The 14,412-nt window shown below is 43.0% G+C and overlaps 1 protein-coding gene across 1 annotated transcript; it reads right to left on the bottom strand.

Moving 5' to 3' along the window:
- Window positions 1–4,053: 4,053 nt before the first annotated feature.
- LOC115189973 (beta-crystallin B1) lies at window positions 4,054–11,499 on the bottom strand. Its single transcript, XM_029748498.1, has 6 exons — window positions 11,432–11,499; window positions 10,666–10,760; window positions 9,532–9,650; window positions 7,392–7,524; window positions 6,441–6,583; window positions 4,054–5,123 (listed from the first exon to the last, which is right to left on the bottom strand). The coding sequence occupies exons 2-6, from the start codon at window positions 10,753–10,755 to the stop codon at window positions 4,952–4,954; spliced, it is 657 nt and encodes a 218-aa protein (XP_029604358.1). The 5' UTR covers window positions 10,756–10,760; window positions 11,432–11,499; the 3' UTR covers window positions 4,054–4,951.
- Between the last annotated feature and the right edge of the window lie 2,913 nt (window positions 11,500–14,412).

The raw sequence follows: 14,412 nt of genomic DNA on the forward strand, positions 1-14,412 counted from the left end.
CAGACACCATGATGGCACAGATACAAAGATGAGTCCTCTATCTATCTCTATGGAAAGACCCTGCCAGGTCCTTTGAATCCACCTGTACACTCATGTTCTACAAATATAATCAAGGTTTGAAATCATTCCGTTTTAGTCAAACATTATATCTGTTTTTATATCTTCTGGCGGTTCATTTTCTGTCTAAAAATGATTTGTGATTCTGTTCCGGTCCCCCAACCATCCGCTGAAGAAAACATTCTGCTCGCCGGCTGAATCCCTGGTCTACATTAATCTACCTCCTTACCTCCTTACCTCCTTACCTAGAAAACACTATGTTCATGTTTACCTGAGGTGTTTGAGTGTAAATCCTACATCTGATTTCACCCACCCATTGAGGGTTTAAGGCCAACTAATATTAAAATATTGTAAACTTTTTAATTCTCTTGTTAGGGGGGTGTTGAACCTGTAACATTGCATTTATATAAGGGAGTTTGGGGGGGGGGCTAGCTTTAGACTGTATATTATTATTAGACCAAAGTTGTGGGTGTTATGAAGAATCTGTCAGTAATTTATATAAAATGTTGATGGTCGTGAGTGAGAAACCATGTTAGCTACCTTGTGTTGAAATATATGAATATTATATTTTGGAGTGTAAATAGAGGACAGACTACGTCATCGACACTCTCAGAATAGCCCTACTTGTTTGTACTATGTTCACATAGAAACATGAATATCTGTTTTACTCTTGTTTTACTTTATTAAATTATTTATGTACATTATTTTTGTGTTTTTCTTTCTCACCTTTTATTATTTTATTTGCTATGCACTTTGAACTGCATTTTTTTTTTAAATAACTTTACAAATAAAGTTTGATTTGATCGTTTCTGACCTGCGTAAGTGTAGTGGACATGAGTCGGTAATGATTGTTCATAGTAACGTGAGGAGGTAGCAAGCCCTGCATGGGATTTTATGTGGCCCTTTGTCAACAAGGGATTTCCTCTTGGTCTAATGGTTTACACGTTGGTTTCTACTGCGGCAGACCGGGGTTCATAACCCGCCTGGTACATATTTGTCTGTGTTATTGTGTCAGTCCAACACAGGTGGTACAGCATGTGAGCTGTTAACATTTTCATGAAGAACCCCTCCACTGTATTCTAACTAGACTGTAGCTATATGAAGAACCCCTCCACTGTATTCTAACTAGACTGTAGTTATATGAAGAACCCCTCCACTGTATTCTAACTAGACTGTAGCTGTATGAAGAACCCCTCCACTGTATTCTAACTAGACTGTAGCTATATGAAGAACCCCTCCACTGTATTCTAACTAGACTGTAGCTATATGAAGAACCCCTCCACTGTATTCTAACTAGACTGTAGTTATATGAAGAACTCCTCCACTGTATTCTAACTAGACTGTAGCTATATGAAAAACCCCTCCACTGTATTCTAACTAGACTGTAGCTATATGAAGAACCCCTCCACTGTATTCTAACTAGACTGTAGTTATATGAAGAACCCCTCCACTGTATTCTAACTAGACTGTAGCTATATGAAGAACCCCTCCACTATATTCTAACTAGACTGTAGTTATATGAAGAACCCCTCCACTGTATTCTAACTAGACTGTAGCTATATGAAGAACCCCTCCACTGTATTCTAACTAGACTGTAGCTATATGAAGAACCCCTCCACTGTATTCTAACTAGACTGTAGTTATATGAAGAACCCCTGCACTGTATTCTAACTAGACTGTAGCTATATGAAGAACCCCTCCACTGTATTCTAACTAGACTGTAGTTATATGAAGAACCCCTCCACTGTATTATAACTAGACTGTAGTTATATGAAGAACCCCTCCACTGTATTCTAACTAGACTGTAGTTATATGAAGAACCCCTCCACTGTATTCTAACTAGACTGTAGTTATATGAAGAACCCCTCCACTGTATTCTAACTAGACTGTAGCTATATGAAGAACCCCTCCACTGTATTCTAACTAGACTGTAGTTATATGAAGAACCCCTCCACTGTATTCTAACTAGACTGTAGTTATATGAAGAACCCCTCCACTGTATTCTAACTAGACTGTAGTTATATGAAGAACCCCTCCACTGTATTCTAACTAGACTGTAGTTATATGAAGAACCCCTCCACTGTATTCTAACTAGACTGTAGCTATATGAAGAACCCCTCCACTGTATTCTAACTAGACTGTAGTTATATGAAAAACCCCTCCACTGTATTCTAACTAGACTGTAGCTATATGAAGAACCCCTCCACTGTATTCTAACTAGACTGTAGCTATATGAAGAACCCCTCCACTGTATTCTAACTAGACTGTAGCTATATGAAGAACCCCTCCACTGTATTCTAACTAGACTGTAGTTATATGAAGAACCCCTCCACTGTATTCTAACTAGACTGTAGTTATATGAAGAACCCCTCCACTGTATTCTAACTAGACTGTAGCTATATGAAGAACCCCTCCACTGTATTCTAACTAGACTGTAGCTATATGAAGAACCCCTCCACTGTATTCTAACTAGACTGTAGCTATATGAAGAACCCCTCCACTGTATTCTAACTAGACTGTAGTTATATGAAGAACCCCTCCACTGTATTCTAACTAGACTGTAGCTATATGAAGAACCCCTCCACTGTATTCTAACTAGACTGTAGTTATATGAAGAAACCCCTCCACTGTATTCTAACTAGACTGTAGTTATATGAAGAACCCCTCCACTGTATTCTAACTAGACTGTAGCTGTATGAAGAACCCCTCCACTGTATTCTAACTAGACTGTAGCTATATGAAGAACCCCTCCACTGTATTCTAACTAGACTGTAGCTATATGAAGAACCCCTCCACTGTATTCTAACTAGACTGTAGTTATATGAAGAACCCCTCCACTGTATTCTAACTAGACTGTAGTTATATGAAGAACCCCTCCACTGTATTCTAACTAGACTGTAGTTATATGAAGAACCCCTCCACTGTATTCTAACTAGACTGTAGCTGTATGAAGAACCCCTCCACTGTATTCTAACTAGACTGTAGCTATATGAAGAACCCCTCCACTGTATTCTAACTAGACTGTAGCTATATGAAGAACCCCTCCACTGTATTCTAACTAGACTGTAGTTATATGAAGAACCCCTCCACTGTATTCTAACTAGACTGTAGTTATATGAAGAACCCCTCCACTGTATTCTAACTAGACTGTAGCTATATGAAGAACCCCTCCACTGTATTCTAACTAGACTGTAGCTATATGAAGAACCCCTCCACTGTATTCTAACTAGACTGTAGTTATATGAAGAACCCCTCCACTGTATTCTAACTAGACTGTAGTTATATGAAGAACCCCTCCACTGTATTCTAACTAGACTGTAGCTATATGAAGAACCCCTCCACTGTATTCTAACTAGACTGTAGCTATATGAAGAACCCCTCCACTGTATTCTAACTAGACTGTAGTTATATGAAGAACTCCTCCACTGTATTCTAACTAGACTGTAGTTATATGAAGAACCCCTCCACTGTATTCTAACTAGACTGTAGCTATATGAAGAACCCCTCCACTGTATTCTAACTAGACTGTAGTTATATGAAGAACTCCTCCACTGTATTCTAACTAGACTGTAGTTATATGAAGAACCCCTCCACTGTATTCTAACTAGACTGTAGCTATATGAAGAACCCCTCCACTGTATTCTAACTAGACTGTAGTTATATGAAGAACCCCTCCACTGTATTCTAACTAGACTGTAGCTATATGAAGAACCCCTCCACTGTATTCTAACTAGACTGTAGTTATATGAAGAACCCCTCCACTGCTATTGCTGCCATGATATCACACAATCAATGTATAAAAGGCTCATTATTTGTTCTGTCTAAAAGCCTGAAGAAATTCAAGACATGAAACATGTTGGTTTTGCTTTTAACAATTAAGAAGCTTTCTTATTAACTTCCACTGTCTTCTAAGAGTTGCTGGATCTCCTCTCTGTCACACAATCACTGCCACAAGAGAAAAATATGATTAAATGAAGAATCCGAGGTGAAATCAGGTCAGGTTTAGTCTCTTTATTTGGGTTAGGATAGAAGAGGGTGCAGGGTCTGAGTACAAGCTTTTACAGTGACTGTGGCAGAGGTACGCTGCACGTTTCCTTGAATCCTAGAACCCTAGAAGTCTAGAACCCTAGAAGTCTAGAACCCTAGAAGTCTAGAACCCTAGAAGTCTAGAACCCTAGAATCCTAGAACCCTAGAAGTCTAGAACCCTAGATCCCGTTCCCTCTTCTAGCCACGACAACAGACCCACACACACACACACACACATCCGTACCCCTGTAGATCAGAGTCAAAGGAGAAGCACTAGTCGTCTCGTTTTGGGCTGAATTTAGGTTTGAAGAGAAACAGGATGGTTGGATGAAAAATCAATTATGCGAGGGGGAAAAAGAGAGAGAGAGAGAGGGGAATGGAGGGGGCTGAAAATAACAGAGACGGAGAGAGAGAGAAAAAATAGAGAGAATATCTAGCTATCTACCTATCAACCCACCACATCTGGTCTTTGTTGATCTGTGAGTTGTTGTCGTTGTTTATTTACATCAATAGTCTTAGAATCCATTGTTGTTTCGTGGTGTTGACGTATCTGTCCAATCAGGGCGGCTGTACGCCACCAGTCTTACATCTCTCAAACAGGTAGAGGGCGCCGTCTCAAGAGGGGAAAAAACAATTACCTCCCTCCATCCCTCGCTCTCTCCCTCGCTCTAAAAAAATGTATCTAACCGCGGAGAGGACCACCGGGGGATGAGGGGTCGGATGGAGGGATGGAGGGAGCTGTCTATCTTCCTATAGATAGGGTGCTTTCTTCCTGTCCCTTTTAGCCTTCCCTCCTCCTCCTCCTCCTCTACTATGCCCTTCCTCCGTCTCTCCTCCGCTCACTCTCTTTCTCGCCCTCTGGGACCCTCACTTGCTGGACAAGGTGTAGCAGCCATGCTGGTGCCACTGCATGTCGCGGATACGCCTCACAGACTGGAACTGGGGGTGACGGGCGCCGAACTCGTTGAAGTGTTTGTAGTCACCTTTCTCCAGGAGGTACTGGGAACCACGGTATCCAGGGAACTGGTAACCCACCCAGCTGGAAGAAAACAGCGGAGGAGAAGGGGGATGAGTGGAGGGATGAAGGGATGGAGGGAGAGAGATAGATGGGGGAAGAGAGAGAGAGAGGAGAAGGGGGAAAGGGGTTTGTGAATGAGAGTTGAAATGGGGAAGAGAGGGAGAGAGATGGGAGAAAGAGAGAGAGGAGAAGGTGGAAAGGGCTGAGTGAATGAGGGCTGGAATGGGGGAAGAGAGGGAGAGAGATGGTAGAAAGAGAGAGGAGGAAGAAGAGATGAGCAGAGGCTGAGATAGAAAGACGGGGAGAGAATCAATAGTGTGAGACAGAGAGAGGGCAGAAGGGACACGGAGGTAGAGAAATTAACAAAGAAGAGTAAAGTAGAAAAGAAGGCGAGAACCCGAGGGAGGGATCCGACGGAGACAGAGAGAAAAGATGAGAAGCCGACAGCATCAGAGGAACAGGCAGGGGAGTGGGAAGCTGTGAGGGAGAGATATGTCTTGTTAAATAGAGGTATTGATCTGTTTGTCACGTTTTGCCTGTAGTGCCACAGGTACCAGTCTGTCCATTTGATGTTTCAACCAGAGGGGAACATGGCTACTCACTGTGGGCCAAACCCATCTATGAAGGAACTGGACCTATCTCCTCTCTCACTGTGCAGATACACTGGAGAGACAAAGCTCACATGCACACAGATACATACACACACATGTACATGCACGCATGCATGCAGGAACGAACACACACAAACAAACCGTGCTATATAAAACCCTTTGTTCTGATTCTGAAGAGGCTGTTTAAAACAGGAAAGACATCCTGACATCATTCCTGCTGCATTTCTGAAGTGAATCATAGATCTTCAGGGATGCGTCCCAAATAGTGCCCTATTCCCTATTTAGTACACTACTTTTGACCAGGGCCCATAGTTCATATGAAGGGAATAGGGTGCCATTTGAGAGGCAGACTAGATTCTATTTGAAGTATGTAGACACAGGAAGCCAGAGGGAAACAGAGAGCCTATATATTAAATGATCTTCTAAATGGAACCCCTCTGACAATTAAAACTATTGTGGAAACTTTCGTCATTCCAAACTATTTTTGGAACAGTTGGTTCTGAATTCTATTATTTACATAGAAACGATGGAACGACTCAGCCATTTGAAATGAATGAATAATTTGTACAGTAGATTACAAACGATCTAAGGTATCTAGGTTTGGTGATGCCTGGTTGTTTATGTCATAATGACATCACTGTCTCATCCACTTCCTGCTCTATCGCATCCTATGGCATGTTTGTCTGCGATGTGGGAGTGTCCTGTTGCCGCAGCGAGGACCACTCACGTTCCGCAGCTGACCATGATGCTGCCGACCCTATCGGTGAATCCATAGGAGAACAGAGAGGGAACATCATCATCCATGATCTCCATCTTACGACCCTTGAACTCTCCAACCTCGAACAGGCAGATCTTGTGCTTCTCAGGGTCCTGAGAGAGAGTGTAGAGGGGAGAGGGGGAAAGAGGGGGAAAGAGGGGGAAAGAGGGGAGGGAGGTGGGGGAGAGAGAGAGGTGGAGTTAAAAACTAACATAACATAACTAACAGATAACAGGCCAAACTGATCAATTTGGATAAATGAATGGATGGATGGATGAATGAATGAACAAATGGATGGATGAATGAATAGATGGATGGATGGATGGGTGGGTGGGTGGGTGGGTGGGTGGTTGGATGGATGAACAAGTAGATGGAACGTTACATGAGTAGATGGATGGATGGATGGGTGGATGGATGGATGGACAAGTAGATGGAACGTTACATGAGTAGATGGATGGATGGATGGATGGATGGGTGGATGGATGGATGGACAAGTAGATGGAACGTTACATGAGTAGATGGATGGATGGATGAATGGATGGGTGGATGGATGGATAAATGAATGAATGGATGAATGAGTAGATGGATGGATGGATGGATGGATGGATGGATGGATGGATGGATGGATGGATGGATGGATGGATGGATGGATGGACGGACGGATGGATGGACGGATGGATGGATGGATGGATGGATGGATGGATGGATGGACGGACGGATGGATGAGGAGGTGGATGGATGGATAAATTAATGAATAGATGAATGAATATGGATGGATGGTAAGAGAGATGATTACTAACAGCAGAAATACATGATAATCAGATAAGTGTATGTAAATGTACTCTGGCCAATGACAGAGATGTAGTACTAGGACAGATGGAAGGACAGAGTGATGGGGAGAGACAAAAGTGTGTGACATACCATGCGGATGGGCCTGAAGGACAGCAGGTAGTCGTTCTTCTGACAGTTGCTCCAGGAGTCCCAGCGAGGGTACTCTCCCTTCTCCAGGATGAACATCTCACCACAGAAGTTCATCTGCTCATAACCCACAAAACTGATAGAGGGAGAAAGGGGGAGAGAGAGGGGAGAGAGAGGGGGAGAGAGAGGGAGATGGGAAGAGGAGGGGTAAGGGAGGGGGGAGAGAGAGGGAGAGGGGAAGAGGAGGGGTAAGGGAGGGGGCGGAGAGAGGGGGAGAGAGAGGGAGAGGGGAAGATGAGAGGAAAAGGAGGGGGAGGAGAGGGGGAGAGAGAGAGGCAGAAACACATTGAGAACCATGGTTGCAGCAACGTTTGATAGGAATAAATGTTAGTTTGTGTGAGATTGACAAACAGGTATGGGTGTGTCATAGTAACGTTAGTGTAAGGAAAAGATTTCACTACAAGTGCATGTGGGGATTACAGTGAGGGAAAAAAGTATTTGATCCCCTGCTGATTTTGTACGTTTGCCCACTGACAAAGAAATGATCAGTCTATAATTTTAATGGTAGGTTTATTTGAACAGTGAGAGACAGAATAACAACTAAAATATCCAGAAAAACGCATGTCAAAAATGTTATAAATTGATTTGCATTTTAATGAGGGAAATAAGTATTTGACCCCCTCTCAATTAGAAAGATTTCTGGCTCCCAGGTGTCTTTTATACAGGTAACGAGCTAAGATTAGGAGCACTCTCTTAAAGGGAGTGCTCCTAATCTCAGTTTGTTACCTGTATAAAAGACACCTGTCCACAGAAGCAATCAATCAATCAGATTCCAAACTCTCCACCATGGCCAAGACCAAAGAGCTCTCCAAGAATGTCAGGGACAAGATTGTAGACCTACACAAGGCTGGAATGGGCTACAAGACCATCGCCAAGCAGCTTGGTGAGAAGGTGGCAACAGTTGGTGCGATTATTCGCAAATGGAAGAAACACAAAATAACTGTCAATCTCCCTCGGCCTGGGGCTCCATGCAAGATCTCACCTCGTGATGTTGCAATGATCATGAGAACGGTGAGGAATCAGCCCAGAACTACACGGGAGGATCTTGGGACCATAGTCACCAAGAAAACAATTGGTAACACACTACGCCGTGAAGGACTGAAATCCTGCAGCGCCCACAAGGTCCCCTGCTCAAGAAAGCACATATACATGCCCGTCTAAAGTTTGCCAATGAACATCTGAATGATTCAGAGGACAACTGGGTGAAAATGTTGTGGTCAGATGAAACCAAAATTGAGCTCTTTGGCATCAACTCAACTCGCCGTGTTTGGAGGAGGAGGAATGCTGCCTATGACCCCAAGAACACCATCCCCACCGTCAAACATGGAGGTGGAAACATTATGCTTTGGGGGTGTTTTTCTGCTAAGGGGGCAGGACAACTTCACCGCAACAAAGGGACGATGGACGGGGCCATGTACCGTCAAATCTTGGATGAGAACCTCCTTCCCTCAGCCAGGGCATTGAAAATGGGTCGTGGATGGATATTCCAGCATGACAAAGACCCAAAACACATGGCCAAGGCAACAAAGGAGTGGCTCAAGAAGAAGCACATTAAGGTCCTGGAGTGGCCTAGCCAGTCTCCAGACCTTAATCCCATAGAAAATCTGTGGAGGGAGCTGAAGGTTCGAGTTGCCAAACGTCAGCCTCGAAACCTTAATGACTTGGAGAAGATCTGCAAAGAGGAGTGGGACAACATCCCTCCTGAGATGTGTGCAAACCTGGTGGCCAACTACAAGAAACGTCTGACCTCTGTGATTGCCAACAAGGGTTTTGCCACCAAGTACTAAGTCATGTTTTGCAGAGGGGTCAAATACTTATTTCCCCCATTAAAATGCAAATCATTTTATAACATTTTTGACATGCGTTTTTCTGGATTTTTTTGTTGTTATTCTCTCTCACTGTTCAAATAAACCTACCATTAAAATTATAGACTGATCATTTCTTTGTCAGTGGGCAAGCGTACAAAATCAGCAGGGGATCAAATACTTTTTTCCCTCACTGTAGGTGTGTGTTGGTGAAACTGAGGTGTGTGTGTGTGACACAAATGAGGTGTGTGTTTGTCGAGGGACAGGCTGGTACTCACGGCCCGCAGTCGACACGCAGGGAGCGGACCCTGTCCATGCCCATGTCACACACATTCATGCACTCATTGGTGATCTCCATACAGCGGCCCTGGAAGTTCTCCTGGTCGAAGACGCACATCTGAAATGGAGAGAGAGAGAGAGGAAGGGAGAGAGAGGGGGGAGAGAGAGAGGGAGAGAGAGGGAGAGAGAGGTAGAGAGAGGGAGGGGGGGAGGGGAGAGAGAGAGAGAGAGAGGGAGGGTGGGTGGGTGGGAGGGAGGTAAAGGGGGGAGAGAGAGAGAGAGGGAGAGGGAGGGAGAGAGGGAGGGAGGGAGAGTGAGAGAGATGTAAAGGACAGAGGGGAGAGGGAGAGAGAGGGAGGGAGGTAGAGGGGGAGGTAGAGAGAGAGTGAGAGAGATGTAAAGGACAGAGGGGAGAGGGAGACAGAGAGGGATGGAGGTAGAGGGGGAGAGAGAGGTAGCGAGAGAGAGCGAGCGAGAGAGAGAGAGAAGGGAGAAAGAGATTGGGAAAGAGAGAGAAATTACAGTTTAATTCTCACATCTTTTTCTTTGAGGCTGAACTGTGTAATGTAACAAAACAAACACTTTTTGAATCCCAAATGGTCCCCTATTCCCTATATAGTGCACTAGGGCTCTGGTCAAAAGTAGTGCTCTATATAGGAAGTAGGGGGCCATTTTGGACGCAAACACTGTCCTTGTGTGATTCTCTTAGAACGCCTCCACACACACATAGCTATGGCAACTGTGACTTACCACCACAGGCAACTAGAGGCATTGTGTGGAAACAGTGTGTGAGTAGTTACGTACGAGTGTCAAAGTACCAACTATTATATAACATATATGTGTGGCCATCTGCTTTTGTATGCGTGCATTATGTGTGTGTGTGTGTGTGTGTGTGTGTGTGTGTGTGTGTGTGTGTGTGTGTGTGTGTGTGTGTGTGTGTGTGTGTGTGTGTGTGTGTGTGTGTGTGTGTGTGTGTGTGAAGGCGTGCATATGTGTGTGCGTATATGTGTGCGTGTGTGTGTATATGTATGCATATGTGCGTGCGTGTGTGCGTGTGCGCGCGTGTGTGTGTGTGTGTGTGTGCGTGCGTGCGTGCGTGCGTGTGTGTGTGTATATGCATGCATGTGTGTTACCTTGTAGGCGTTCATGCCCATCTCAGATCTCTTCCCCTGGGCGGCCTTGCCGTCGGTCTGGGAAGCAGATTTAGACTTTTCTCCAGACATGATGACTGGAACAAAAACAGAGGAGGTAAAGGTACGAGGGTTCAACACACTGCTGTTTAATGCTGTTTAAACTGACACAGCTCATTTACCACTTTATCCCATTGAAGTCTACAACTTTTACCCAAACATGTACTGTGTTCTAGACAGTAGACCGTACCCCTGCTTTACTCCTTAGCTCCTTAGCAGAGCCTGTAATTGATCAACGAAACACAAAAATATGAGTAGCCATCTTGGATGAGGTTTAACCACATGACCGCTACTGGCCACTTAAAATTTTTCCTCGAGTTCCCTTACGATCCAAACATCAGGAAGAACAGAAATTAAGAGTTTGTTGGGGTTTTTTGCCCATGTACATAGCATGTCCACTGAAAAGTAAATGAATCTCCAATGTAAAATAGTCAACCAGATCTTATAGATAACAAGAACCTATAGATTCATTAGACAATCCTTGTGGAACTAGGTAAAACACGTCAATGAAGGAAAATAAGTTATTCATGTGTTCTTTCTAGTTACTATGATGCCGTTTAGAGTGACCTGTATTTGAATTTGACGTTTGAGATACCTAATCTATCCCCCTCTATCCCTCTCTATCCCTGAGATACCTAATCTATCCCTCTCTCATCCCCCATTTTCCCTCATCCCCATCTCTCTGTATCTCTGTGTGCCCGTCTCTTACCTCTGCTCAGTGTGTGGGTACAGGAGTGGGCTCAGGCGGTCAGTGTGTGAGTGGAGAGGGCCCTCCCGCACCTTTTATATGCTGGCGCCCAGAGAGGGGGGATTAGAGTGACAGAGAGAAACCCGCTGAGCTCACAGCCAGGGAAGAATAGAAATCCCCCCATCATCAAAGAGAGAGAGAGAGAGAGAGAGAGAGAGAGAGAGAGAGAGATGTAAATACTGCATGAGTACAGAGGTATGGTGGTTGGTGATTGAAGTGTTGTCATGATGCACAGATCTGTTTGTGAAGTTTTTAAATGTTATTGATTTTGTAAGTGTTTTATTTATTTATTTATATTTAACCTTTATTTAACTAGGCAAGTCAGTTAAGAACAAATTCTTATTTACAATGACGGCCTACCAAAAGGCAAAAGGCCTCCTGCGGGGACGGGGGCCTGGGATTAAAAATAAATACAAAATACAGTAGAAATATAGGACAACATTTTGGACCTGTTGTTATCAGAAACATGTTTTCATGGAACACTGTCATTTCCTAAACTTTAATACTAAGTCCTTATTCCTTCTCATCAGTTTTATACATCTTTGGATCTACCGTTTCTGTTTGACTCCCACTGGATAGCCAGGTATCCAACAGACTTAGTAGAAACGTGGTAAATATGGCCCCTGGTAATGGAGTAAGGAAACCTGGGCCCATATTCATAAAGCGTGCTGATCTAGGATCAGGTCCCCCGGTCCATCTAATCTTATTTATTATGATCTAACAGGAAAAACTGATCCTAGATTAGCACTACTTTGAGACACTTTATGAATACCGGCCTAAATCCTAGATCTGAGCTAATGGTTATGATTGATATTTGTAAATGTATTTATTATGGATCCCCATTAGTTCCTGCCAAGGCAGCAGCTACTCTTCCTGGGTTCCAACAAAATTAAGGCCGTTTATACAATTTTAAAAACATTACAATACATTCACAGATTTCTCAACATACTGGAGTTGGGGTGGGGACATTTGATCCTAGATTAGTGCTTAGAGGTAACATCTGTTTGGAGAAAGAGATTGGTTGAGAGAGCAAAGATAGAGATAGATGGATCTCATTTGATAAGATTTGATGGATAATAAAAGTGTCTTATGGACATGGAAATACATGTTTGAAAATCATATGGTCTATGGTAGTATGGTCTATGGTAGTATGGTAGTATGGTAGTATGGTCTATGGTAGTATGGCAGTATGGTCTATGGTCTATGGTCTATGGTAGTATGGTAGTATGGTAGTATGGTCTATGGTAGTATGGTAGTATAGTCTATAGTAGTATGGTCTATGGTAGTATGGAGTATGGTATTATGGTCTATGGTAGTATGGTCTATGGTAGTATGGTAGTATGGTATATGGTAGTATGGCCTATGGTAGTATGGTAGTATGATATTATGGTCTATGGTAGTATGGTAGTATGATCTATGGTAGTATGGAGTATGGTATTATGGTCTATGGTAGTATGGTCTATGGAAGTATGGTAGTATGGTCTATTGTAGTATGGTAGTATGGTCTATGGTAGTATGGTCTATGGTAGTATGGTAGTATGGTCTATGGTAGTATGGTAGTATGGTCTATGGTAGGATAGTATGGTAGTATGGTAGTATGGTCTATGGTAGTATGGTCTATGGTGGTATGGTATGGTCTATGGTAGTATGGTCTATGGTAGTATGGTATGGTAGTATGGTAGTATGGTCTATGGTAGTATGGTCTATGATAGTATGGTAGTATGGTAGTATGGTCTATGGTAGTATGGTCTATGGTAGTATGGTCTATGGTAGTATGGTAGTATGGTCTATGGTAGTATGGTCTATGATAGTATGGTAGTATGGTAGTATGGTCTATGGTAGTATGGTAGTATGGTCTATGGTAGTATGGTCTATGGTAGTATGGTCTATGGAAGTATGGTAGTATGGTCTATGGTAGTATGGTCTATGGTAGTATGGTAGTATGGTAGTATGGTCTATGGTAGTATGGTAGTATGGTCTATGGTAGTATGGTCTATGGTAGTATGGTAGTATGGTCTATGGTAGCATGGTCTATAGTAGTATGGTAGTATGGTCTATGGTAGTATGGTCTATGGTAGTATGGTAGTATGGTCTATGGTAGTATGGTAGTATGGTCTATGGTAGTATGGTAGTATGATATTATGGTCTATGGTAGTATGATCTATGGTAGTATGATAGTATGGTCTATGGTAGTATGCTCTATGGTAGTATGGTCTATGGTAGTATGATAGTATGGTCTATGGTCTATGGTAGTATGGTCTATGGTAGTATGGTCTATGGTAGTATGGTAGTATGGTCTATGGAAGTATGGTAGTATGGTCTATGGTAGTATGGTCTATGGTAGTATGGTAGTATGGTCTATGGTAGTATGGTCTATGGTAGTATGGTAGTATGGTAGTATGGTCTATGGTAGTATGGTAGTATGGTAGTATGGTCTATGGTAGTATGGTAGTATGGTCTATGGAAGTATGGTAGTATGGTCTATTGTAGTATGGTCTATGGTAGTATGGTAGTATGGTCTATGGTAGTATGGTCTATGGTAGTATGGTAGTATGGTAGTATGGTCTATGGTAGTATGGTCTATGGTAGTATGGTAGTATGGTCTATGGTAGTATGGTAGTATGGTCTATGGTAGTATGGTCTATGGTAGTATGGTAGTATGGTAGTATGGTCTATGGTAGTATGGTAGTATGGTCTATGGTAGTATGGTAGTATGGTCTATGGTAGTATGGTCTATGGTCTATGGTAGTATGGTCTATGGTAGCATGGTCTATAGTAGTATGGTAGTATGGTCTATGGTAGTATGGTCTATAGTAGTATGGTAGTATGGTCTATGGTAGTATGGTAGTATGGTCTATGGTAGTATGGTAGTATGGTAGTATGGTATGGTAGTATGGTCTATGGTCTATGGTAGTATGGTAGTATGGTCTATGGTAGTATGG

This window comes from Salmo trutta, chromosome 4 (genome assembly GCF_901001165.1).
Source record: "Salmo trutta chromosome 4, fSalTru1.1, whole genome shotgun sequence".
In the NCBI taxonomy this organism is placed as follows: domain Eukaryota; kingdom Metazoa; phylum Chordata; class Actinopteri; order Salmoniformes; family Salmonidae; genus Salmo; species Salmo trutta.